Genomic DNA, 27,527 nt, shown 5'->3' with positions numbered 1-27,527 from the left:
ACGGTCACTCAAGGAACCAAAGTGAACCAGGCAGACGACACTCAGGCCCCAAGAATACTCGGTAGCAAGAATATACTTGTTTTATAATTTCCTTTTGTTTTCTGATTATGTCTTTAAAAGCAAGCAAACAAACAAACAAACAATGCTCAATCACCTCTCACTTATTGGAAAATAATTCTAATGCATGTGGTCATTTTTAACATGTGACATTCTGAAGGGTTCTTTCCACAGCAGGAGAAAGAACTAGATTTGAAGAATTTGCTTTTCAACGTACAGAACCAGGATCCCATTGTGATTTTACTACTGTCTCTAATGCCAATGTTACATCAAGAACTCAGAATTCATCCTCACAAGTAGGTTGTTTTTAAATTTGTAAATTCTAACTAGCTTTATAGATTTTTTTTAAAAAATAAAAAAAGCTATTAAAAAAACTGTCAGAATATTTTATTAATCTATGCTAGTCTTATTCACTAGTAAATTTTAGAACTATCTTAATAGAAAATAGCAAATTTGGTTAAATAAATCATTTTGACTTGGAAGCTAGCACCTTATTCTTTGGTTATGTTAAAAACTTATGACCATCTCAGCCGGGCCGTCGTGGCGCACGCCTTTAATCCCAGTACTCGGGAGGCAGAGCCAGGTGGATCTTTGTGAGTTCGAGGCCAGCCTGGTCTACAAAGTGAGATCCAGGAAAGGCGCAAAGCTACACAGAGAAACCCTGTCTCGAAAACAACAACAAAAACCCTTATGACTATCTCTACTCTTTAACATCTAAAGCTAAACACAGTTTTGCTATTGACATATGGGATTTGTGTTCTTAAATTGTTTTATTTTTTGCTGCTCAGGAGAGAGAGGTCACAGGTATGGAGGTTTAGATGGGCAGTCTGAAGCCCAGGGGCCAGGAGCACATACATGAAGATCTGTAGCAGCCATCTTCACTCAGGAGCTTTCAAATAATTGTGTTTCTTCACAAAATATTCTTTACATGTGTTCCAAAAGAGATGTCTTAGGTTAAAAAAGATAAACACCCTTAATTTAATTGGCTTTCTTAGCATTTTAAAGTAAGATTTGACAACAAGAATTTACAAAAATTATGTCACAGATATACTACATATTATTTTTATATAACTAATGAAGGAATATGAGCACAGATAACTAAAACATCACTAAATTAGTACAATAATTCTGTGTTACAGAATACTGCACGGCGGAGGTTAAGAAGTGAGAGCTCTTACGATATAGATAACATTGTGATTCCCATGTCATTAGTAGCACCTGCTAAGTTAGAGAAACTCCAGTATAAAGAAATACTTACTCCACGGTATGTATACTTCCATCTATTTTCTTTCTTCTTTCTTTAATAAACTTAAATTCAGAGTCAAGTTTTAACTAAAAGAATGCTCCCCTTTCCCTATTTGCATAGAAAGGAAACGGTAAAAGGAAACTTTACATTAAATTGATTGACTTTAGCATTCACAATTGATTTTTATTTAGTTATATTTAAGTATCTATGAAGTATATTTATTAACATGGTATTTCAGCAGTGTAAACATTACAACAAACAGCTCTTGCCTTTCATGATAGAGGTCTATACTTGGTTGCAAAGAATTCAAAGAAAAACTCAACTATTTGCATGTGTACTCTCACTGTTAAGACAGTAATGTTTGCAAACAAAAATGAGTTTCTGATTTATCTCTAATTCAGCAATAAAAAAATCAAATAGAAAAATGAAAGGGAATATATAGGAAAATAATCCAAAAGGTAAAAATGGTTATTTACATAGATACAAGTGTGCAAGGTCTAGCCAGACATGGAGGTTTGGAATAGTTTATACATGAAGGGTGAGCTAGCAAAGAAGTGGACTAAGGCACTCCTCGGTTCCATGCATGGATCTATGTCCACTGTCAAGGAAGGCAGCTACGTTTGATAGCAACAACAAAAGCAGTCTCTCTGATATGGAAATGGCACTAGGAAAGAGAGAGAGTTGGAGATGAACTCATGGCCATTCATTTCCATTTTAATTCTGTAAGTTCACTTACTTCTTCACAATTAACCCAAGGAATTAATCTGGTACTCTACTAGTCGGCACTACAGTTACGAGTCTACAAGACTGGCATTTTCTAAAATAAGGAGTACTGTTGTGGCTAACAGTGTTTCATAGCAACAGTATTTTCAACTCACAGTGGAGAATTCTGTGAGCCAGTTTGTTAAGCTAGTAATTAAAAAGAGGGCATGATTCACATTTCCATACCAAAGAAAACGGAATCAGGCCAGGTTTCTCCTCATTTTTGCCCAAGCCAGGTGATTAGCTGGCTTAATTAACTAGTGACTTAATTCAGACAGCACATAATTAGAGAATACAGCTACATAGAAGAGACTGTAAGGTATAAAGAATAAAATTCATCTTCTATCTACTCTTATAAAATCCTTTCTCTTTAAAATGACAAACTATTAAAATGCACCCATTTGAATTATGGAAGTCTTGAGGAAGTAAAACTTAATATATTTAGCTGCGTTTAGAAAATAAAACTGCTGTATTTGGATAAAAGCTGTTTGAAATTATTTTGTTTTCAACAGCTGGAGGATGGTGGTTCTTCAGCCTCTTGATGAACATAACTTAAGCAAAGAAGAGGTAAGCTGCCTATGTTTAATGTGATAATTGCACCTTTCATATAATAAGGCCTAAATCATTTGATATTTAAATATCTAAAAGGAAATATAAACCATGATTTTTATTTATAAAAATCTTTTAAAAAAGGGTATTCTTTTTAGAAAAATGTTCTTTCCCAAATTTGACTGCAAAAGTTATATAGCATAGTGTTATCTCCCAAACCAAACCAAACCAAACCAAACCAAAAGGCAGTGTGGTACATATTGTAGTGTTAATACCAAGAGTCAAGGACAGTCCTAGCAATAATTAAATATTAATGATTTTGTAGTTAAACATACACAACAAATGGGATATAACAGAAATCATAAATATTGTCACAGCATTTCTGATCAGGCTATGAATTATATGAAAAGCTTGTCCCCCTACCCCAACTTTTGGATGCTGAAATTATTGGTAGAGGATTCTAAACCCACATAGGTAAAATTACATTAAGAATACTGATGGGAGTCAAACACACTGTATGAATCTCAAAACTCTCAAAGAACTAAGGAAAGAGACAACTAGAGGGGAAAATACTATATAACACAAATTCCAAGGTGATGGTCTTTAATGAAAATTAGAGTTATACAGAGGGCACACACACATACTTTCTGTCAACTAACAGTGCTTCTATACCCACTGGTCTTGTTTTTCAGCTACCAGTATCTCTCTCTCTCTCTCTCTCTCTCTCTCTTTTTTTTTTTTTTTTTTTTTGGTTTTTCAAGACAGGGTTTCTCTGTAGCTTTGGAGGCTGCCCTAGATCTCACTCTGTAGACTAGGCTGGCCTTGAACTCACAGAGATCCGCCTGGCTCTGCCTCCCGAGTGCTGGGATTAAAGGCGTGCGCCACCACCGTCTGGCAAGCTACTCGTATCTTACTATTAATGCACTTTGCTTTTCTGTTGCACTCTTGCTAAGTCGGAATGATCATTACCAGGAAAACCAAATTCCCCACGGTCCCAGTTAACTAAGCCAGTTAACTAAATTCTGATTTACCTCCATTGGTATTACTTTCTTTGACATTGACATATTCTTAGAACAGTGTACTTCATAATGGATAATCCATAATTACTCTGTGGAATGAATAAAGTTTAAGACTTTTTTGGAGCTTGGGTAAGGTAGCACATACTTGTCATCCCTGCACTCCAGAGCCTCAGGTTAAGAGGGGTGCGTATTCAAGCTTGCCTTAGGACAGCGAGAGCCTGTACCCAAACAATAACTAAACAGTCCCACAGCTGTGGCAAATGGAGAGAACCCATTTATAATCTAGGTACATATTAAAATATGGGCCAAGAGTAGGATGTTTTAAAAAGCTCTGTGCTCACAAAGACCATTTAAAACCTGTTTTCATGTTTTAAAAATCTTACCAGATAGAAGATCTTTCTGATGAAGTCTTCTCCCTAAGACACAAAAAATATGAAGAGAGAGAGCAAGCTAGGTGGTCACTCTGGGAGCAAAGCAAGTGGCATAGAAGAAATAACAGGCAAGTATTTCAAGTTTAAAACATTACAGCCATAACATCTGAGGAATGAACAGAAACTAGCCATGAAATTCAAGCAAGACCACCGAGAAGGAAATCACAGGATGCAAAACCACCTGCATACAGAAACTGACATTCAAAGTTCATCTGGGAAATTACATATGACAGAATGGGGTTCTCATACTTTATGTGCTACTATCCATGGTTTCATACTTACCCAGGAAATATTAGGAACATTTTATATAAAGCATGTCATTTCATACAGGCATGGTGGCACATGCCAGTAATTAATTAGGAAGCTGAGTTAGGTGGATCTCCAGTTTAAGACCAGTATAGATTGCACAGTGAGGAACTCTTCTCCAGAATCTTAAAGCAAGTTATTTCAACGTACTTTAAACAGTGAACCCAGCATAAGGTACTGGAGTTTAGGTAATCTATTTTAACAAACATCTCAAAAATAATACTTAACACAAATTCTTTGAGAAATTTTATTTTAGTATAAAAGACAAATAGTTTATGGGACTTTTAAAAATATAAATATTAGATATGGGCACATTCTCAGAGTTCCTGCATTCATGGGGATGAGGCAGGATGATCATGTGTTAGAACATGTGCCATAGAGCCAAACTGTCTCAAAAACCAGAAACAAGCCCATAAGACTGGGGAAGAATAAATGACATAATTAGTAATTATCAATTTGAAATACCTCTAGTATTTTTGTAGTTACATCATTATTTTTAATATAGCCACAACTAAAAAAGCAAGTTCATGTAAAAATCTAGCTGTCTCTTCATTTAAAGAACATCTTTCAATTAGTTAAATAATAATAAAGTCCTTTCTCTGCCTAGCTGTTCAGATGTACTGTAAATCTTTGTCAAAAGAGATCTCCTAATATAAATGAAACTCTAGAATTCCAGTTCTTTTCCACATCCTAGATATAACTTTCCAGAAATACAGAGGAAAAATGTGAATTGAGGTCTTCATGTATGTTAAAACAATTCTAGAATAAACTGAGAATTCAAAGACTGTAAAAATCAAATACATGGCCCTTTCTGTCTAGTCAAACCAAAGAACTGTAACAATGAAGACTGAGTATTCAATGAGGATATTTAAGCCTTGGATAGAAACCTTTCCTAAAAACAACACTGGGAAGATCATCGGATGACCTGGAGTAGAAACACTAGGAGATCACAGCACTGACTTAGTGTAATACCCTGTATTCATTTATTTCCTTACTAGAGCTTACAGTAAAAACGTGGAAGGACAGGACTTGGTTCTGAAGGAAAACCCAAGTGAAGTTAGCAGTGCTCAGCAGTGTGTTAATGCCGAGAGCCCCCTCGAGCTCCTAGCAGACAGCCACAGTCTGTGTGCTCAGGATTCACTTTGTTTAAATGATAGTCAAGAAATCAAGGTAAGCCTAGGTTATATGACTGCATTTTCTTTTAATTGTCCTTTAACTTCATCTCACTTGTGTGTAGACATTGCTTATTGTAAATTGTTTTACTACATAACAAACTCAGTGAGATGTTCAAGCTAGCATGTCCATGAAGGTCTATAGTGGAGCACTCTAGTTCCATTCTATTAGAAATTTACTTGTATTTTCATTTGGGGGGCACAGCCTGCCAGTAACAACTCTGACCTATCTACTTATTTGCCTCTTTGGGAATGGGGGATTCTACTGCACTTTCTTAAAGAATAAAGCTGAGCACTGGAGACTGGCACATGGCAAGCACAGCCTCTGGTTCCCTGCTGCGAACAAAGGGTTTTACTTGTCTCCACACAAATGCAGCGCCTACTGGAGGAGAGTAGACTCTACTACTACACAAAGTTCATGCTTCCTGTCCCCATTACAGGTGTTGAAAAATAACTGCATCGAGAATGGAGGGACTATAGAAATTAATATGCAGGTTGCAGAAAATTAGGAAGAAAAAGGATCTGTAATAACAATGGGACAGAAATGAAGTACAGCAAATGGGAGAAATCCTTCCTTAAAGGGTTCTGTGGCAGTATTTGTTCTTCCTAGTAGAGTAGAAATGATTCCTTAAAGCCAAGAAATTCTCAGTATATGCCATTTTGACATGAGAGGAAATGAAAACCTGAACTTAGATACTCAAAGAATAATTATAAAAACTGACATTACAAATTCCTTAACAAATAATCAAATCAGGTGAAACTTAACTGAAAATGTTTCCCCTTTCAGTCTTTGCGGTGGGAACGGCGAGCTTTTCCACTGAAGGATGAGGACACTGCAGCCTTATTATGCCAAGATGAAAGAAAGGATCAGACTGAGGGGGCAAGCACAGCCTTCCGCGACGACGTCTTCTGTAGAGCTACACCAGAGAATGGCCACCCTCCAAAAATGCAGTTAGAGGGAACGGAAGAGCACACAACCTTTGGTATAGGAGTTACTAATGTTAAAAGAAATAGGTGACAGGGGACAAATTATGAAAACTATGTAACTGACAGGAAAAGAGGAAGAAAAACCTAAATCCTCTTCTGAATCTCCCGCTCCTCTGGCCACAATTCCAGACAAGGAGGATGTACTGCATGTATCCATCTTTCACTGTTCATAAAACAGGCCAGAGAAGGTTTTTTCCTGAATCACAGAAGTAGCTAGCTTTTCACCTACACAAACGCTAGTAACTTGTGTTTGTCAATAATACAGGTCACAAGCACTGCTGCAATTTGATGCGAAATCACACTAGGGGGTAACTGTTAAGAGCCCCTCCCTGACAGTACAGTTGATGTGCATCAGATGACAACTATTCTTTGTTTCTATTCTCATGGCAGTTCATTAAAATTGCCTCAGTAATATGAGAATATACTAGTGTGTATACAGAATATATACACACACATGCACACATGCAGTCTTAAAACTGCATATATGAACTACTCTATGCAATGTAAGTTGCCATGAATATCTAGCACAGGTGTGGACTGATAATAGACATCTGAAAGCTTTGACTACGGAAAGGGAGTTGTTTTTTCTTTTATTCTAAAAATTGTTTAACCAATATAAGTTATTTATGGAAATTCTTATATCAGATAATACAATATTCATTTATTTGAAATCATTGTTCTCTCTTGGACTAACCACAGACTTTCTGCTTACTCCTAACAGAATTAAGAGAAGCAACTTAGAGTTTAATATATTGATACATTTTAAAACTATCGTCTTTGAAAATTCACCCTGAGTTTTACTTGCTTTACGTACCTCTTCAAGACAGCAATTTAAAATGTAGAACAGCACACAAATCATAATATGGTTGTAATTCTAGCAAACGTACAGCTAGAAGCTTCTAATTTGGTTTCTCCTTGCCATAGCTTACTCAAATACCTACTCTTAATAGGCTCCTAGATCAAGAATTCAAGTTTTTTTTTTCAAAGACTAAGACTTTAATATAGAATACTGAGGAGTGTACATTAAGGAAAATTCTTTTTGGAGCTATAATACCATTTTCTCTAGATGAAAGTTAAGGACAATTTGTATCAACCACTTTTTGTTATGCAAAGAAAGGTTACTCAATTTGTAGTTCCCATAAATACTGAAAATCCTGGCCACTGGGCTTAGGGTCTGTGGGATTAGATACTTAAGGTTTTGTTGAGAATTAGAAATTAAACTGGTCCCTGCAAATGGGGGGTGGGGAACCATTCAAATTCAATACTTACAAACTTTTGCTTATAGTTTTACTGTACATTTATTTTTAAAGAAAAAGATAACAAAAGCCAGAAAAATACAAGTTGTCCCAGCCAATAATTCAAATCTTTGTCATGACTGATATTATAATCTTCTACATAGTTTTTTAATTAAAGTTATTTCTATATGCCTTGTATTGTGTGATTTGATTAAATGCTATTATTACTCGTGGCACAAACTTTTCCTAAGCCAAAATAAAAACAAGTATTAAAAAACTTTACCTTATAGGGCAGGAAGAAGCCCCATCAATCTCTGCTCCATGCCTAAGTTTGTCAGTGTCCTTATTTCCTTATTTTTTTAAAACCTTATTTCTCAAAACTCATAGTAGCCTGAAGAAATTAATGATACTGCTTGTGTTCTTGTCATAGTCAAGAATGAGAGTGAACTTGGCGATACGTATTTCCAGTTTTCTGATAACTGGGAACACTGTTATTAATACTTAGTTCATGGATGAAGTCTGTATCCTGTCTTCTCTTAGCCTACTTCTTCTTTCTTAGAAATTATATAAACCTCCTTGGGGGTACCCATCTGTATTTCCAGAGTATTCTTTACTTACTCTGATTCTGCTAGAAAGTATAGTTACACTAAAAATAAAGTTTAAAAAAAAAAAACAACAAAACCTTTCTTCTTTCTAACCTATCTCTCAGGAGCCACCTGTAGTCAGAGCAATAGGACATACCAGAAAGCCTGCTTTTACTGGACCCTTTCTATGTACCAGCCCAAAAAGTACCTGCTAACAATTATAGACAATCTAGGAGTTAATTAAGCACAAAGTTCTTAATAACTCACAAAACAGACAATGCTTGCCATTTTGTGTTGAGCATCCCTTACAGTCTAAGAGTAGAACTATAGGCTATCTAGTATCATGTTAACACTTTTAATTATCAACCCACAGTAATTATGGTTCCATTCAACAGACGTAAGAGTTGATAGTGAAAACAGGTTGGGGTGACTTTTCTTAAAATCAAAGATCTAGAATGGAGCCAACCTGGATTCAGCCCAGTGGAGCTTCCAAGAGAGACTGTATGGTTCCTTTCTGCTCAGAGCTGCCACAACAGTATTATTTCACAGCCCTAAGAATGGTAGTTGAGTGTGAGCCAGAAGCAGGAAGGAATTACTAAGTAGCCTACTGTGACAAAGAAAATACCTTGATAAAGTCTGTGCTTGCATTTCAGAAACCCTAGGCCTCATACATTATTTTTATAGTCTTTAATAAACCAAGTGTAAGATAAAAAGTAAAAATGTTTCAGATGCCAGACCATGACATGCCACCACACCAAAGCTTCTAATTTTTGTCCCATTCCATTCATATTCTCAGGCATATAAACAAACCACAAATGACATGAAACAGAGAAAATGGATGTCATTTGCTTTAGGGGTAAACCAGGAAACAACAGAACATTCTTTTTAAAAATACAGAAAAATGGTTTTCATAGTAGCTAATTTTCCTCTTTAGGCATTAAGACACATTTCTGTCTAATCTTAAACCATATTTTCACTCTTTACAAAAATCATTTTCCCAATATAAACATGAATATTTCATCACGCTAATCTCTAAATGGCATCACTAAAAAGGCAGTTATTTCTAACCTCTTGAACATCCTGCACAATTGATTTTAATCACTGGAATGCAGCACTGCTTCGATTCAGTGTGATTTGGTAGTTAATATTCCTCTTTTCCAATAAAAAAGATTTCATGAGCAGCACCCAGGTTCCTGTGGCTTCATCGATCAAGAGAGCGTTTCTGAGCAGCTTCTGAACAGACATTTCTTAGTAAGTTGATAACAGATCTGGGGTCGTCACTCTTCATGATGGCACTGCCAGACACAATCATGTTAGCTCCTGCCTGCAAGAAGTACATGGCTGTGTGTTAGCGTGGAAGAAACCACCACAGAAGAAGTCCTGGGGCAGCCTTTCCACCCTTGTCTCCGCCAGCGCTTTCCCAGAAGCCGAGTGCAAGAAGGGAAAATGCTTATGAATGAGGCCAGTTACTTGTAAATGCGCCTTCCAAGTCACTGAATTGCTGCCTAAACTAGTCCTCGCTGCTCACAGGACCTCTGCTGACACTTAGAAATGAAGCTTTGCCCTCTTAGATCTTCAGTTCCAGTCAGGCCTTTCCTAAGGCCTACAAGGACCAGAGACACTAAGGAAACCCTGTAGCTGTTTGTTTGGGGAGGCTGAAGGGAGACTGAAAATGGGAAGCTAACCATAAAACACTGGGAACATTAGTGCCTTGTCATTTTGTCAGAAAGAATGTAAAAATGTCTCTTTATGCTTTCTTAGGTTCCAGCACTTACAGTGTCTTAGAAAATTCTCCCTGGATAACATTTTTAAATGTGGAGGCAAAGTAATGGGGGTGGGGGTGTAAAAGGGAACACCCTAAGAAGCTCAAACAAGATAGATCCAAATACAGCTCTGGATCTGGGATCTGAGCTGAGGGAAAGCCAAACTGCTGTGTAATCCATTGTCAGAAGCTGGAGAATCACAGTGAGGAAATTTCTCCAATGAGACCCTGATAGCAGGGTTTTACATCTCCAATAATATTCTTTCAGGAACTAGCGTTTATAGGACTACTGATTAATATGTCTCTTAATTTGAGCAGGAACAGCACCACAGAAGAGTCCAAAACCAAACAACTTAACAGGCTCTAATAGACGATGCTCAGTGAGCATCAACTATTTAACAATTCACGTATTTAGAAACTCACTTGTTCTTTACTTTCCTAAGCCTATGTTTGAGCAAAAAATATTTTCCCAAGGAAAAACTCCACTCGAGCAATTCTTTGGTGATAGGACTGTCATGTAGACTACACCTACAGGAATGGCCTAGTCACGGTTGAGGAGCCATCTCACCTCTGCACATTTCTGAACAGTGTCTGGACCTACTCCACCATCGACCTCTATATCCAAAGTTGGGAACTGGGTCCTCAACCAGTGAACCTAGACATATACGAAGAAACAGTGACTCCCACAGTGCACAAGGGAAAACAACACACACACAAAACATCAGAGCTGGCACAAGCTTAACTGTACATACAACTTTACTGGGGGTCACTTTCAATAGACTGAAGCATATTATGTTTATCAAAGTAGTTTAGCAAGTGACATTCAATTTGTGATAGCTATGCAAAGACTAATGAAAATTCTCAAGTGACCCAAGGTCACAAAAATAGTAGCTTAAAAAATCTGCAATATGGATAATAGCTTTTATTTTAAAACTATCATACTGTATTACAGTATCTGAAGGCATCTGTTCCCTCACCTCCAAAGCAGGACACATCTACTAAATAAACACCTATAGTAAAAGCCTCACCCCAGAACAGAATATTTCTTTTACCTTGGGCATCATATCTTCCATGAATTTTTGCCCTCCAAACCCAGGTTCTACGGTCATTACCAAGGCCATATCTATTTGATTAGCCCATGGGGCCAAATATTCAACTGTTGTTCCTGGTTTGATGGCAAGGCCGACCTGTAACACACAAATGCTAAATCACATCATTTCCCTATCGAATATTGTGGCCAAGTTTAAAAAAAACCAACTCACAAAACAGTATGCAAATTATCCAGAGCACAACATCAGTTTTTTGTTGTTGTTTGATTTGGATTTACTTTTGCTACCTTATTTTTTTATTTTTACTTAAAAATATTTTTCTTACAATATATTTTGATCATGCCCTCAACTCTTCCCAGATCCTCCCTATCCACCCAACTTTATAATCTCTCCTGCTTTCTCTTAAAATGACACATGTGCCTGGCGGTGGTGGCACATGTGTATTTTTTAATACACATTTTCTTAAAATTTTAATTTAACTTTTTAATCCCAGCACTTGGGAGGCAGAGACAGGTAGATCTCAGGGTTCGAGGCCAGTCTGGTTTACAGAGTAAGTTCCAGGACAGCCAGGGCTACATAGAGAAGAACCCTGTTTCGAAAAAATAAATGAAACCAAACCAAACCAAGCAAACATACAAAAATCAAAAATCAAACAAAACAATGAGACAAAAAAACAATTCTAGGAGTTCTTTTTGTATTGGCCAACTACTCCTGGGGACTGGGCCTGCCCTAGAGTATGGCCTATAGACCCAGTAAAACTCCACTATAGAAAAATGATTTTCTCCTGGCCAGTGGACATCAATTACAACAAACAGCTTCTTTTCCAGGGGTTGGACTCTGTATCCACTTCCCCCTCTCAGTGACTCATGCAGGCCACAAAGGATCTAGCACTGTTTTTTTCCGTTTGTTTTTTAACGATAACATGCCATTAAATGTGAATGACTCCAAGGCAAAACATAAGCAGAACATATCTTACAAACATTTTACACTTTAGCTCTGGACTCCCAGCTGCCCACATCCAGCTCTTTCCCTATCATTTTTTTCCCACTTATCTTTCAAACTTTGACAACTGGTACAAAACATGACTCTTATCATCAATTTACCTTCATCCCATTCTCCCGGATGTCTTTAATCAAAGCCCCCGGGTTCTCAGTTGCCTCAAGATGAAAGGTGTATTGATTGGCACCTGCCACGGCCATTGGCTTTACCCACTGTTCTGGCCTAGACACCATCATGTGCATATCTGAGAAGAAAAGACATTTTCCGTTCATTACTGAGAGGAATACCCAGCTCATGGGATGAAGTCAGCCTGTAGGGTTTTTTTGTTTTGTTTTGGTCATTATATATATAAATTATTCAGGCATCACAAAGTGATCAGTTATACTTTGGTATAGATAGTCTTCATCCTAAAGATACAATTTGGTTATGTTCACTTATGAAATAGTTTCCACAAAAAGCACATGCTGCTACATATAAAAAGCAATGAGAAAAAAACCAGGACACTGAGTTGTGAGTCCAGGAAATGCCACTTTTAATGGCTGAAAGGGGTCACACTACCAATACAGCCTGTTATCTTTCGGAAAGATAACCGTGATTGTCTCCACATGCTTGTTTAGCAACCTCTACTGAACTTTTATGGCAGCACAAATGATAAAATACAAACTAGGGTGAGTAGCTAATGCCAGCTGAGGAGGACGTGATGTCCGACGGTGGCAGAGCTCTGCAGGCTGCTGGATTTAGCTTAATGTGATGGGAAAAGGCAGGTTTCAGTGAAGTGACGGTATCCCAGGAAAGTCAGGCTCTGAAGGCACAGCCACCTAGAGGGTGAGAGGAACAGAAACAGCGCCCAAGACTGGCCTCAGCATGTAGAAGGGCAGAGCTGCAATGAATGGAGTGACAGAGGAGACAGAAGTCAGGCTGGTGAGAAGGGGAAGCCTAAAGCTTCATATACATAACACAGGCATGGTCTGCTTCAAGTTCTTACAACTGAATGTGTCTCATGAGGAAAGGGCCTCTTCAAAGAGGCCAGACCACAAGATAAGCAACCCTTTGACCAATTCTGTGCAGTGCAGTGTGGAGAGTAATGACTGTTTGTTTGATTTTTGTCAGAGGAAGTATATTTCTGGCCTTGCTATGCTGTATTTTAAAAATAAATCCTAACACTTCAGAATTACAAAAATCAAGAGCATTGGAAAGGAGTTAGGCAGTAATACCAGCATTACAGTATACATTTCTAGACTAACAATAATAAACAAATAGAAACATGTTAATAGGTAAAAACTTCATGTAAGATCAGTAGTCCTCAGACAGATTCTAGCACACTCTGGCTGATATTGGCTAGATGTACAGGTGCTATGTGTATTAGACATCTCAGAGTACTAGTCAACACGTGAAATACTAACAGAAATCACAGAAGACCTGTTTGCACAGGTTACTTAGTGCAGCTTCATTCTGGAGGTTGCCTTGTGTCACCTGTGGTTTAAAAATGCTAGACAGAAGTTACAGAAATAAACACTTGTTAAGTTTTATATCGTGTACCCCACACCGACTTGCTCTTTGAGTCCTCTAACTGGAGTACATACACCATATACTACTCATTTACAGCTTGGCAGCTGGCTGAAGTGATCACACCCAGTGTCCTGGTATCACAGTGCTTATGACTGAGTTACCTTATTTCTATAAAATCATTATTATTTTGTGTGTGTGTGTGTGTGTGTGTGTGTGACAGATATGTAAGTATAGGTGTGTGCATGCCATGGTATACATGTGGAGGTCAGAGGTCAACTGTTGGGAATCTGATTTTCCCTTCCCACAATGGGAAAAAGGGGTTAGAACTCAGGTTGTCAAGCCTACATAACAAACACTTTTACCCCCTTGGTTATCTTGATGACCTCTATTTTTACTTGCCATCAGTAACACAGCACAAGTGAAATTATGATGACAAGTGGACAAGTCATAAATGCTTCTTTTGAGTATCATCTCACATCACTGCAAGGATTACATAAGAAAATTTCAGACTGCATCCACATAATTACAGTACACTGTCCTGTTCTATTTTATTATGAGTTGTTGCTTACTAAACATTGTGCTTAATTATAAGTTAAGCTTTTAATACAGATATATGTAAGAAAATCATTAATGATGCTATATCCTGTAGCAGGAAATATTCAGACAAGATATTCCTTATTTAAAAACAAGCACATCATCTTGTTAGTATGCAAATTTGCTTTAATCTTTAATAAGTGGTAAAATCATATATATATATATACCAAAAAATTGTTTTAAAATCAATTACTTTATGACTTATTACCAGTAAAGGTATGGTTTATATGCTTATTTTATATCTGTATACCCAGGGCTGTGTAAAAATTCCTCATGGGATAAGGAGTCGAGTCTAGAAGAAGTTTAAGAAGTCTTGCTCACATCAGGCACAGTCTTAAACATGGTCCTGTAGTACTTTAGAGTGGGATCAGGAGGATCAAGAGTTCAAGGCCAGCCAGGTCTTGGTGGTGCACGCCTTTAATCCCAGCACTTAGGAGGCAGAGGCAGGGAAATCTTTGTAAGTTTGAGGCCACCCTGGTCTACAAAGCAAGTTCCAGGACAGCTAGGACTGTTACACAGAGAAACCCTGTCTCAAGGAACAGAAAAAAAAAAAAAAAAAAAGAGTTCAAGGTCAGCCTGAGCTACATGAGACACCCCTCCTCCCCCAAAACCCAAACGCCCTGTTCTATGTGTATTGTGCTGTGTATAGGAACTATCTTCTGGATATTTGTAATAAATAACAAGAGGCAATCAACACTTTATAACAACATAGATGGTTTTATCCAACTGTGGGCTAGCTAAACACTCTGGGCACACTGGAAGTTAGGCAAGGTTAGAGGTTAGTCATATTAAATGCACTTTTGACTTGTGATGTCTCAACCCACAATGTATTTATGGGAACAGCCCTGTGATATATGGTAAGGAGCATCTCTCTCTAGGTGTGGTTGTGCACAAAGCTTTCAAAACTAGTTTCTTCTTACAAACTCTTTGAAAACACACACAGGTATTTCCTTTGAAGTGACAAGTTTACTTTGTTAGTTAAAAAGAAGTCTGCAAAACAGCCATTTTCTAAAACAAACAAGTTAGCTGTCATTTTTTTTTTCCCCAAGCAAAAACTGGTGTTAGTTCAGTTCATGTAATGGTGCAAGGTCTCTGGGCCGAGAAAAGCACCTGTTCAAATGAAAAGCTTCATCACACATGCAGCAGAAATGCTTTGTTCTTCCTACTCTGTCACATAAAAATCAACAAGACATTATTTGAGACAAACTTACTAAAATATATTTTCTAAATTGCTTCCAAGATACATACTGCATACACACAGGAGTGAAGCAGAGTCATGATTGTAGGAATCTGATGCCACTGCACCACTGACTGCTTATGACACCAAAAATAAAAAACAACTTACCTCTGATTTGCAGCACCAGTATGGACAATGACAAATAATGTCTCAGTATTCTGAAAATAACTTTGACCTCATGAAGGAGCTAAAGAGGATTTCCAGGGTTCCCTACAATACAGAGCACTGTCTTAGATAATAAAGGCTTTTCTTGTTAGTTTATTTCTTAGATGTTTTTTATACTCAAAATTAAGACTTAATAGTTGAGAGCTTTCTAAATAGCAGGGTGGCTGGTACAGACCTGTAATATAATCTCCAGTGGCTAAGACAGGATGATTCCAAATTCAAGGCCAGCCTGGGATGTAAAAGCTCCAAGTCAGTTAGGGGGACTTAGGGAGATGCTGCCTCAAAACCACAAGCGGAGCTAGGGCGATGGCATAGTGGACAAAAGCTAGCCACGGAAGCCTGACGGTCTGGGTTCGATCCTGGAACCCATGTGAAAAGCTGATACATGATGAGATGGGAAGTGGAGAGAATATCCAGGAAGCTCTCAGGCCAGCTAAGTGGAGTGTGCAGGAGATAGAGCTTGCCTCAGTAGTGTGGAAGGTGTAAGATGACTTCCAAAAGCTGTCCTTCGACCAGCCCTCCACAAGTACACCATGTCACTGTATCACATGTATTCACACAAATACATATAAAAGAGTTTAAAGATTTTGAAAATAGTAAAAGGCTGTGGAATTGGTATGTGCAAGGCCCAAGTTCTGATCTCCAGTTCCACCAACAAAACCCCAGAACCCTAGAGGTAATACATACAACTTACAGACTACTTATTTATTTTTAAAGATTCTACTTTTAATTATGTGTATATATACGTATGTCTCTGTGTGTGGGCATTTGCACAAAAGTACAGGTGCTCTCAGAAGCCAGAAGAGGAGTTACAGGTGCTTGTGAGCCACCGGATGTGTGTGTGTCGGGAAACAAACCCTGGTCCTCAGTAAGAGCAGAAAATGCTCTTCATTGCTGAACATCTCTCTAACCCTGGTCTACTTCTTAAAATGAAGTCATTCATCAATTACCTAACAGCTAAGATCCAAAAACAAATAAAACTACAGAAATTAAAGGCCTCAAACCCCAAGTATTAACAAAGCATATTCATCCTTATCTTGAACAAATTTCCTTAAGTACTAACTAGCAAATGTATATATGGATACACATCATCCACATCTGCCTACGTCCAGCAGGAAAAGTGGACTGCATCTGGTGATGGCAGTGGTGTTGCAGGAGGAAAGACTGATGACAGAAGAGGGAGGAGACAGTGAGGAGTAAGAGTCAACATGAGAGAAACGAAAGAATGTAAGAGAGAGAGAGGAAGAGCAGTGGGATGTGTGACTACCGCATGTGGGAACAGGGAACTTATTTCATCATTGCTCTTAGGATAACAAATTTAATTTTAAAAAGTCATGGTACACAATAGGAGCAGATTCAAGAAGAAACTTACTCCGAAAACTCCCTTCCAAAAAAATTTTTTAACATCATCAAGATTATATTCAAATACATGAAATTTTAAAAGATGAACATGTTGATAGACACGAGGTAATAATGCACATTTTTTGGAACCTCTCCAAATGGATAAATCCTTTCACAGGTATGTACAGGCACAGCCTGAATAAGGTGAGGGATAGCTATGAATAAGACCAAGACAAAATTATAAACTTCCTTCAATGAGATGGTTTTGTTTAGTTTTTGTAACTCAACTGTGCGATTCTCAGGTATGACCTTCACTGATGACAATAACATGAACTTTGCATGTCCAAAGGTCGGACACATTAGCTAGAGGCTGCACAGTGGGACTAATGGTCTGCATTAGCAGGAGTGTCTGTGGCTGCCCCACTGACAATAGCCAACAGACACATACATACTGTGAACGAGAACCTCGATTTTATTTTAATATAGATATAAAGTTGAATATGGGTTTTAGAGCTGGCACATGGAACATTTCAGCTAGAGTCCTTCCTTCATAAAATTACTCTACCGGCAAAAAAACAAGCTTTACTTAATTATACAGGTTACATAATAGGAACTTCAATCTGTTTCAGTTCAAATAACTTCTAGGTTGGAGTGATCTAAAAACAAAAACAAAAACAAAAAAACAAAACCAACAACAACAAAAAACAAAAATACAACCCCTCCCCCCCAAAAAAGAAACAAAAAACCTTTTAGATTTACTATTTCATGAAAGGAAGCATATCTTCAAAAAGCCCACATTTGAAAAAAATAAATTGGCTGCTGGACCACTTAGTTAAATCATAAATTCAATTACTAGTTCATACTAAACATAATCATGTATGTTTAGCCTTAAGAAACCCAAAAGTTGAGGCTGGAGAGAAGACTCATCAGTTAAGAGCATGAGCTGCTCTTCCAGAGGACTTGGTTCAGTTCCCAGCATCCACGCGGTAGTTCACAATCTTCTATAACTCCAACTCCAGAGAATCCAACGCCCTCTTCTGGCCTCTGAGGGCACTACACACACATACATGCAGGCAAAACAGCCAAACAAATAAATTATATATTACAATATAAACATATATTGTAAATAACAAATATACATTTATAAATAAATTACAAGGAAAATCACGAGTTGAGTTCTGGCTCTACCTTCATGGATCTTATAGTCAGTTCTAAGAACAGACTGAAAAGTGGAGAAAATCAGTTTGGAGGAGGTGCTTAGAAAGAAAGGTCTCTCTAAAGAGATGACAAGTGGCCTGCAGGCTGAGAGTGAGGCCCTCAGCAGAAGAGTTTTCCAGGCAGAATCAGGTTCACAGCCCTGGGAAAGGAGAAGGGTGTTGGATTGCTAGGATCAAGCTAATGAATGCCCAGCACAGTAAGAAACAGGAGAAGGGGGCAAGGTGAACTTGATCTCTTTTTCCTTTATTTAGGCAATTTTGTCAGTTTTAAATGTTTAGCAACCCACTTACCAAAGAAAGGGTCCTGGCCTAACTGCTTTCGGAGGCTTTCAACCACAGGATGGCCAAAAGTGATATTGGGAACAAAATGCCTACAAGACAAAAAAATAAATAAAGTCTTACTCTGAAAACATTTTCAATTTCACTTCTGCATTTATCAATATGAATTTTGACAAGGGAACAAGGGAATGTTTGGGACTGCATATTTTGCCATATAATCCTTAACATTTTTAAGATTAGACAAAGTTAAGCAAAAATAACCAGGTAAGATCAGGTTTACAATTAATGTGTGCTGTCATATATATCTTCATAATGACAAGTCTGTAATTCATAACCCTTGGCAAGAAGAAATGGAAAGATGACAGAAGACAATTTCTGGCTTGCTCAAGTGACACACTAGTTAATAAAGGATTCTAACACAGGTGTCCTGAGTCCGGCTAATTCACTTCAATCCCAGAACACTGAATGACAGTTTGTTTAAACCCTATAAACACTAAGTATTAAAAAAACACAACAACTTGGTATTACGACTAAAGCTGCTATAAACAAAGTAGCTCATCATCCCACTTGCTCAACTATGTTCACAGCAGCTTTATTCATAATAGCCAGAACCTGGAAACAACCTAGATGCCCCTCAACCAATGAATGGATAAAGAAAACATGGTACATTTACACAATGGAGTATTACTCAGTTGTTAAAAACAATGACATCAGGAAATCTGAAGGCAAATGGATGGAACTAGAAAAAATCATCCTGAGTGAGGTAACCAAAACGCAAAAGAACAAACATGGTATGTACTCACTTATAAGTGGATATTAGCTATAAAATAAAGGATAACCATGCTACAATCTACAGACCCAGAGAGACCAGGTAACAAGGAGGGCCCAAGGAGGGATGCATGGATCTCCTGGAAAAGGGGAAACAGAAGAGATCTTGTGGGTGGACTAGGGGTGGGTGGATATGGGAACATGAGGGATTGGGCTGGGGGAGGGGGTAAATGGAAGGAGAGAGTACTGAAAGCGATGACCGAAAAGAGGTCAAGTAGAAACCTGATACAAGAGGAACTGCTAGGAATCTACAAGGATGACCCCAGCTAAGACTCCTAGCAATGGTGGATACGTAGCCTGAACTGGCCATCTCCTGTGACTGGGTGGGACTTCCAGTAGAGGGATTGGGATGCTGTACCAGCCACACAACTTTTGACCTACGGTCCTGTCTATGGGGTGTGTGTGTGTGTGTGTGTGTGTGTGTGTGTGTGTGTGTGTGTGGTGGGAGGGTATAAGGGTGGCATGGGGATTGTGGGAGTGACAACCAATGCTGGGTCAGCCTTACACCCAAACCATGAGAGAGAACCCACCCCTGATACTGGCTGGAGTTCAAGGACCCAGAGACCCAGGATAGAACCAAACACAACTGGAGAATAAAAAATGTTAACATAATGATGCCTAATGATATTCTGCTATACTCATAGATTGGTGACTACCCTAACTGTCATCAGAAAGCCTTCTACCAGTACTGACAGAAACAGGTGCAGAGACCCACAGCCAAGCATTGGGCTGAGCTCGGGAAATCATGCTGAAGAGAGGAAGGAAGGAATTGTTTGAGCCGGGGCAGGTTACCGACATCACAAGGGAACTCACAGAAACAACTAGCCAGGCTCACGGAGCTCACAGACTCTGGACCAACAACCAGGGAGCCTGCATGGGACTGACCTCGGCCCTCAACATAGGTGTGACAGTTGTGTAGCCTGGTCTACTTGTGGAACTCCCAGCAGTGGGAGCAGGGCCTGTCCCTAACACTTTGGTTGGCTTACAGGAACCTATTCCTCATACTGGGTTGTCTTGCCCAGCCTTAATACAATAGGAGGAGCTTAGTCCTATAGAAAATTTATATACCATGCTTTGTTGATACCCATTGGAGGTCTACCCCTTTCTAAACAGAAACAGAGGAGTGGGTTGAGAGGGGTGAAGGGAAGGTGGGGGAAGGAAATGGGAGGCAAGGAGGGAGGGGAACTGTGGTCAGAATGTAAAATAAATGAATACATTTAATTAAAAAAGTTCTTGCAAGAGCAAAGACTGGCAAAAGCAATTTTATAAAGCTGTGCTGAAAAAAATAACTTGATGCTTATTGGAGACAGCAGTATATTGAGAGCTTAGTTCACCATACCTTTGTATTGTTCTTCATACCTCAGACTAATAAAATAGATACTATTTACATTCTGCTTGAGGAACATGCTAACTAACATCCTTCAATAGCTATTAACATCAGTTAATAATTTGTGGCACAGAAGTCAGCCCCATATCAACCCCAAAGCACTTAACCTTTAACCTTCTTAGTTCCTCTTCCTTTTGTATCTCCTGCTCATTTAAATTTTTAGGAAAACGCCTTCCAACATGTAGGTCATCCTACACTGGGTGCAGCATGTATAAAGAAATAGGCAGAGGGTTTACAATCTCAGCCATAATTCATCTCACTAGCAAGAGATGAATGAGAGTGTCAACAAGCCCACAGGGCCCAGCTACAGGACAGTGATCAGGAGGAAGCCAACTGAGCACTCCGCAGCGGCCCGCACACCCAAGACAGCCCTACGGCAATTCTTGTCAACCGTCTGTGAATGTAAAGAGTGCAGGCTGAGCAGGCCTCATCTGAAAATTAGGGACTTCTGGAGCACCCATATGATGCCACAACGGACAAGATGGTTAAACTGGTGTGGTGGTGCACATGGTAATCTCAATACTTGGGAGGTGGAAGATCAGGAGTTCAAGGTTATCCTCAGCTACACTGAGATTCTGCCTGGGGGAAAAAGAAAAAAGAGAAAAGAGGGCCGGGCAGTGGTGGCGCACGCCTTTAATCCCAGCACTCCTCGGGAGGCAGAGCCAGGCAGATCTCTGTGAGTTTGAGGCCAGCCTGGTCTACAGAGTGAGATCCAGGACAGGCACTAAAACTACAGACAAACCCTGTCTTGAAAAACAAACAAAAACAAAAACAAATAACAACAAAAAAAACTACATGAAGTTTCATGAGACATATATGAATTTCACTAACTTAGACCTGTGTCTCATCCCCAAAGTAACTTATTAGGCGCACACCAATATTCTGAAATCCAAACAGCAACCCAAATCTGAGATATTTGTGGTCACGAGCACTTTGAATGAGAGGAACTCCACCTTCACCCCTTTCCTGCTCTCACTCTACCTACTTGCCTAGAAAGGTCTTCACAAGTAGGGCCATGGGATGGAAGGAGGGGAACTCCCAGAACAAGTGCACGGCAGGGCACACATCCTCAACTTCTACCATAGCAAGAAAGAAAGTAACAGTGCTATGTTCCTGAAATTTGGGCTTTGAGAAGAGCTAAACAATAATGCCCACAGAAATGTGAAGAAAGAAAACAGCAAAAGATAAAAATAAAAGCGAGCATCCTGTCTCATTCTATATCAGAAGATCACAGGGTTTAAGGAATGTTGAGATTTATAGGGTCAGAAATGGCTTTAAAGGAAGTGAAAGCAGAACTAAGTTTAGGTAGGTAAAGGGGGAGGAGGCTGTTGATCACAGCAGGTGTAGGCGCTATCAGATTAAGGTGTGGGGGGGGGGTCCAGTGCTACGCGCAGGTGTTTGGAGTTTATTGTACTGTAAGCGGGAGAGCAGGGCAAGAAGCAAGTAATAAAACACATACAATAAAAGCATGAAGATGGACCAGGCAATAAACTGCAAGAAGGAAGGAGGAGGTGTTGTGTTAGTTAGGTGTTATTGCTGTGCAGACACCATGACCATGGCAACTTTTTTTTTTCTTTTGGTTTTTCAACACAGGGTTTCTCTGTGTAGCTTTGGAGCCTGTCCTGGATCTCGCTCTGTAGACCAGGCCGGCCTTGAACTCACAGAGCTCCACCTGGCTCTGCCTCCAGAGTACTAGGATTAAAGGCATGTGCCACTGCCACCCGGCCCCATGGCAACTCTTATAAAGGAAAACACTTAATTGGGGGTGGCCTATGGGTTCAGAGGTTAGCCCATTACTGTCAGGGTGGGAAGCTTGGTGTCACGCAGGCAGACATGGTGCTGGGGAAGTAGCTGAGAGTTCTACAACTGGATCAGCACACAGCTGAGAAAGTGCCACTGGGCCTGGCTTAACCTTCTGAAACTCAAACCCTGCGACACACTTACTCCAAAAATGCCAACTCCCTTTGAGTCTATCTATGGCGGCCATTTTCAGTCAAGCCGCCACAGGTGTTAACACTAAGAATTAGCAAAAACGACAAAGACAGGCAAAACGTAAGAGTGTCAACATCTGATCAGATGTGTGTGTGGGGGCGGGGGGGATTAAGAGAGTAAAGCCATGGTTACAGCTCTAAGTTTGGAGGATGGTAAGTGCTTATAAAAAACTTAAGTCTAGGGATAACTTCCACATACTTTCCATGCATTCAGCTTTAAATCTGGCCCCCCTGGACGACAGGCAGCACCCACCCGTGTTTTACAGGTTGGGGAACGCAGCCCCGTGTCACACAATCACTACCAAGCCCAGTCTTACCGTGTTCACCTGCCGGTACAACGGCATCTAGAACAACCGGCCAGGGGAGAGGGCAGGAGCTCATGCAGGACACGCCTGAGAAGGACAGGACAAGTGGACCAGTGTGGGTAGTTCTCTAACCACCAGATCCTTGGAGGTTCCACCTCAGTGCCTAAGGACAGTCACTATCAGAGCTCAATGACACACTGCCACCATTACTTACAGTAGAAATAAGGGACAGGTAAGCAGGCAGCAATCCCAACTGACCAGTCCACAACTTTAGACCAAGTATTTCATTGCATCTACTGTTCTGTCAACGTACTGTGTGTGTGGCCTTGAAAATCGCCTTGCTCAAATTTAGGTCTCATTTGTTACGAAAACAGACAGGCACAAAAGGCCGGCTGAGCAGCTGGGGCAGAAACACGAGTATAAAACAGAAAAATTACTGACCCTCAACTTATGTAAGCAATCTGTGTTCCTGTTGATGAATTCAATGAACTGGGCTCACTAAGTTCACCGAGAGCACGAAATGCAGCAATATTCTCACAGGACACTAAAGGCTTGTCACACAGCCATAACCAAAAAACCCAGGCATGAAGTCAGGTGTCTAAGAATTGCTTGACAACACCAACTATCAAGGGATTTTCAGCCTCTTCATGAGGGCTACTGAGGTTCCAAAGACTTAAGAACATGAATTTTTATCAAATGCCGCAAAGATTTCTTACTAGACTGGGAAAATCTAAATTAATTCACTCTAAAGAGAAGGAATTCACCAGAAAAGTGAGCTTTATCATGATTTCCTTTTGGCATTTCCCTCCTTGAATTCAGCCCTTTGGAGTAAAGTCTGAAAGAACCTTCAACAAAGGAGTCCGCTTCTCAGAAACCAGGGGCTTGTTGGAGTTAAGCTACATCTGTTGTAATGCAGGGATCGAAGTTTCCTCTCACCACGTTCCTCCATCAGTGCTATCCTTTACTAAGTTATAACTGGAATGCAGTCTACTACAGACAGATCAACAAACAAAATGCTAAGAGGATTAAGGTCGGTACAAAATGTCTGGAAGCAGAATTCACTCTTCCTGGGAATCAGGAATCAGGGTCAGTGGCTGGTTGCAGTTGGCGAAGTTAAGAAACAAAGCTGAGCCAATGAGACGAGATGGAGAGGGTAAGGCGCGCTACACAAATGGGTAACTGGTTAAGGGCGCTCGCCTCCCTCCACTCCAGCCCATCATGGCCTAATCAGAAAACAGAACACAAATGCCAAAGCTTTGATATCCCCCATCACGGCCCAGCCCCAAAGTCAGAAATGCAATATTCATCTGACATCTCCCCAATTTAAAATCTTGATGACTGATTTAGAAATAGATATTTGCTCTGCTCCCACCATCTTGTCATGATGTGCTTTGTATTTTCCTCAAAATGTTTTTGCAGAAAATAAATCTGCCTTTTATTTTAGATATTGAACCATACTTGTGTCTGGCCACCCAGTGTTTCCCAACCCAGTTTTTTTTACTTTCTAGATAAATTCAGTTTAAAGCAGGAAAGAAAAATGGGGGATGAAGTGGAGACCAGAGGGAAATAATTTGAGGCCAGCCACCTTTGTAAAGGGATCCCACAGCTCACTTTTGTACCGTTGTCCTGGAAACAGTGCACCACATGGCTAAGGAGGTGACTGACACCATCTCCACTAGGTTTTGTCTGCTCCGGCAGGACGATGGGAAAGAAGCTGTACTTCCCCAATCTGGTTTCCTCTTTTGTAAATGATGAATAGAAACAGCGTTTACTTCATACAAAACAAACAAAAAAGTAGGCCAAGATTGAAAGGCGTAAAAATTGTACATGAAGAATTTAGGTTTTCCAAGCCAGTGCTTCTCAGCAAAAGCAGAACCAAATTTTGCCTTATTTACTAAACTTAAGTCTGCCATAGGGGTAGGGGACCTGCTGGGAGGGGCAGAGGTAATTCTTAGAGATCCTTTCTACTATTACTAAGTAATGATAACATGGGTGCAGAGCTTTACTTCAGATACCAAGGTGAGCAAGACAGACCGACCCTGCTCTCAGTACTTCAGGGGAGAAAAATAATAAAAATATAAATTACTTCTTGCTGTTAGAGGACAAAAAAATGTCTTAAGAGTTCTGTACAAGTCCAGGACTCACTGAAAGCTATATAACTATTTCTGAGACATAGTTACATAGCTTCTACCTTGGTTCCACCTTTTTTTTTTTCTTCTATGAAACATGGGGCTGCACCTTACTCTTCATTGACAAAACATTAACCTCAAAAAGTACCTGATCAGCCCACAGGTTCTAGCCCTACACAAAGAACTAGACAACTAAGGAATGCTGAGAGCAGGGGACACATTCTTACCCAATACCAAATGGCCAGCTGTGAGAATATATACACAAGTAACATTAGCCAGATTGAGCAGGTTTCGTTTATGTATTCAGGGATATCTATGTGTGCGTGTGTGAGTGCGTGTGCACGCGTGTGTGTGTGTGTGTGTGTGTGTGTGTGTGTGTGTGTGTAATAACAATTAATTTAAAGAGGCCATGGATTTGAAAGAAAGAAAGGAGGTAGTATGGGAGGGTTTAGTGGGAGGAAAGGGAAGGGGGAAACTATTATAATCTCAAATAATAAAAGGATTTTAAAAATATGTTTAAAAACAACAACAAAACCCCAGAACAGAAAGTCAAGTGCTTCTAAGTACTGCTCCCCAATGTCCCTATTAGCAAACTGAAAGAAATGTTCTCCATTCGTTCGTTCTGGATAAACACACTCAGTTACACGCGTGGCCTGTTCCATGCTGAGACCCCCTAAGTTTTCTCAGGCACCAAAAATAGAGCTACCACCTCTATGGCGCACACTTTCTTTACTCAAGGGCTTTCAGGAAGTGTTAAGAGAAAAAAGAGATTTAACCGCACTGGGCAAAAGCAGAAAAACTGCTACAGAGTAGCCAGTGACATTAAAAAGAAAAGGGGCTTCTGAGTATGATGGCACAGGCCTGTCATCCTAGCATTTGGGAAGCGGTGGGGAGGGAGGGAGGATTCTGAGTTTGAGACCAGTTTGATTTACATAGTTCACATGTTTTTGACTTTGTCTCAAAAACAAAATGAACAGCAACCCCAAACAAACTAATCTCTTGGAAATAACACATATTTGCCAATGCGACTGAGGGCAAGCAAATTTTACTTATTTGAAACAAATTTATTTTTCTATTTCAACCCAAGGCTTTTATAATCCTATGCGGAATTATACTTCCGGTGGGAAACGGTAGTCACAGCCAAGAAGACTCAAGTTCCAAGTCTGTCACAATCTTCTGTAATCTTGAGCAAGTCCTATGGCCTCCTTTGGGTCTAGGTTTATTTACTCAGTTTACAACCAACTTAGGAAACTTGTACCCTGACTCTGAGCATTATTTAAGCTATAACTACAGCGCTTAAAAATTACTTACAAAAAAACTGACCTCCCTGAAGAGCAGGGTGCCTGAAGAGAAAATAGACAGGAAAATCAGACTTCGAATGGTTATTCGATACAGCTAACAAACTGCAGAGCATCTGTTACATGTCAGGCACTGGACTTGCTCGTTTCATTTTTCCAAGGACGCGGAAGCGTTCTATCATCAATAACACTTCCATTTCCCCAAACCCTGAAACCGAACCTCAGCGAGGGCTGAGGCGGCTTAATCTCAAACGAATCCGCAAGTGGTCGAACTTAGGGATCCGAGCCAGGTGTCAGGCTCGTCGTAACCGTGGACGAGCCTGGTCTCCCAGCGTGGGTCACGGACTAGTTAGCTGAGTTTGGACAGGTCCTGCCTGTCCCGTTGGGCCTCAGTTTCTCTCCCGAGTTCATGAAAGAGACAGGTCCTGAATACTGAAGGTGGCTTCCGGGTCCTCGGGCCACAGGTGACTGGGGGCGGGGAAGGACTGGGGGTGCTGGGCACCCCCGGAGGCAGCCAGCACCGGCTCGGTGCCCTCAGCAGCGCTGGCGCCTTGGGGGCGACGCCGCCCGTCGCAAAGGGGCGCCGTGCACCTAACAGGCGCTCGCCGGAGGTGCAGCGACGCGACCCGCGCGGCCAGCCCGCCCCGAGCCCCGCGGAGTTACCCGTCCATTACATCCAGGTGCAGGTAGTCGGCCCCCGAGTCCAGCATGCGCAGGCACTCGGCCCCCAGGTTGGCCAGGTCGCTGTTGAGGATGGACGGGCCGATCTTGCAGCCCGACGCCATGGTGCCGGTTCCCAAGAGCGAGTGAGCCCACGAGAGCCCGGGCCAGCCAAGACTTCGTCCCGATTGGGCGCGCCGCACTGGCTCCGCCCCCTCCCACGCTGCACTCTCTTCCGGACTCTGCCGGAAGCAGCTGCCCCTGCGGCGAGGAAGTCCCGCCTCCTCCCCCCCGGCCTAGAGGGCGGGGCTGCCCGATGGCTGGCTAGGGGCGGGGCTAGGGGCGGAGCCAGGCGCGGACCTTCTGCCTCCTGTCTTGGATTTTTTTTTTTTTTTTTGAGCCCACTGCCTTCTCGGTAGAATAGCCTCT

The 27,527-nt window shown here is 40.4% G+C and overlaps 2 protein-coding genes across 20 annotated transcripts in view; one reads left to right on the top strand and one right to left on the bottom strand.

The window, feature by feature from the left end:
* The window catches only part of Kansl1l (KAT8 regulatory NSL complex subunit 1 like), a 96,504-nt gene extending 88,551 nt beyond the window's left edge, over nt 1–7,953 (top strand). For 10 of the 12 annotated variants that reach the window (XM_036173526.1, XM_036173516.1, XM_036173518.1 and 7 more), the window contains 6 exons: nt 232–353; nt 1,197–1,321; nt 2,578–2,632; nt 4,020–4,132; nt 5,369–5,540; nt 6,330–7,953. In XM_036173526.1, the coding sequence (XP_036029419.1) occupies nt 232–353; nt 1,197–1,321; nt 2,578–2,632; nt 4,020–4,132; nt 5,369–5,540; nt 6,330–6,560 (818 nt within the window). In that variant the 3' untranslated portion in view covers nt 6,561–7,953. The remainder of the gene's footprint in view (nt 1–231; nt 354–1,196; nt 1,322–2,577; nt 2,633–4,019; nt 4,133–5,368; nt 5,541–6,329) is intronic. The other 2 variants (XM_036173527.1, XM_036173525.1) reach the window with 1 other exon arrangement.
* Nucleotides 1,466–27,286, bottom strand: Rpe (ribulose-5-phosphate-3-epimerase). 8 transcript variants are annotated; one of them, XR_004943605.1, is made up of 9 exons: nt 27,113–27,286; nt 26,452–26,483; nt 18,513–18,592; nt 12,263–12,402; nt 11,163–11,297; nt 10,679–10,765; nt 6,309–9,672; nt 4,017–4,049; nt 1,466–1,967 (listed from the first exon to the last, which is right to left on the bottom strand). XR_004943605.1 is itself a non-coding variant. In XM_036173535.1 (7 exons), the coding sequence occupies exons 4-7, from the start codon at nt 12,398–12,400 to the stop codon at nt 9,550–9,552; spliced, it is 483 nt and encodes a 160-aa protein (XP_036029428.1). In that variant the 5' UTR covers nt 12,401–12,402; nt 18,513–18,592; nt 26,452–26,483; nt 27,102–27,286; the 3' UTR covers nt 7,809–9,549. The 8 variants fall into 8 exon arrangements, 7 of the variants coding, with proteins under 7 accessions (XP_036029428.1, XP_036029421.1, XP_036029423.1 ...); XM_036173535.1 differs by lacking the exons at nt 1,466–1,967; nt 4,017–4,049 and having other exon boundaries at nt 7,809–9,672; nt 27,102–27,286; XM_036173528.1 differs by lacking the exons at nt 1,466–1,967; nt 4,017–4,049 and having other exon boundaries at nt 7,809–9,672; nt 26,464–26,483.
* Between the last annotated feature and the right edge of the window lie 241 nt (nt 27,287–27,527).

This window comes from Onychomys torridus, chromosome 23 (assembly GCF_903995425.1).
Source record: "Onychomys torridus chromosome 23, mOncTor1.1, whole genome shotgun sequence".
Classification (NCBI taxonomy): domain Eukaryota; kingdom Metazoa; phylum Chordata; class Mammalia; order Rodentia; family Cricetidae; genus Onychomys; species Onychomys torridus.
The sequence above is the reverse complement of the archived record's forward strand: the minus strand, read 5'-3'. Positions and strand labels throughout refer to the sequence as shown.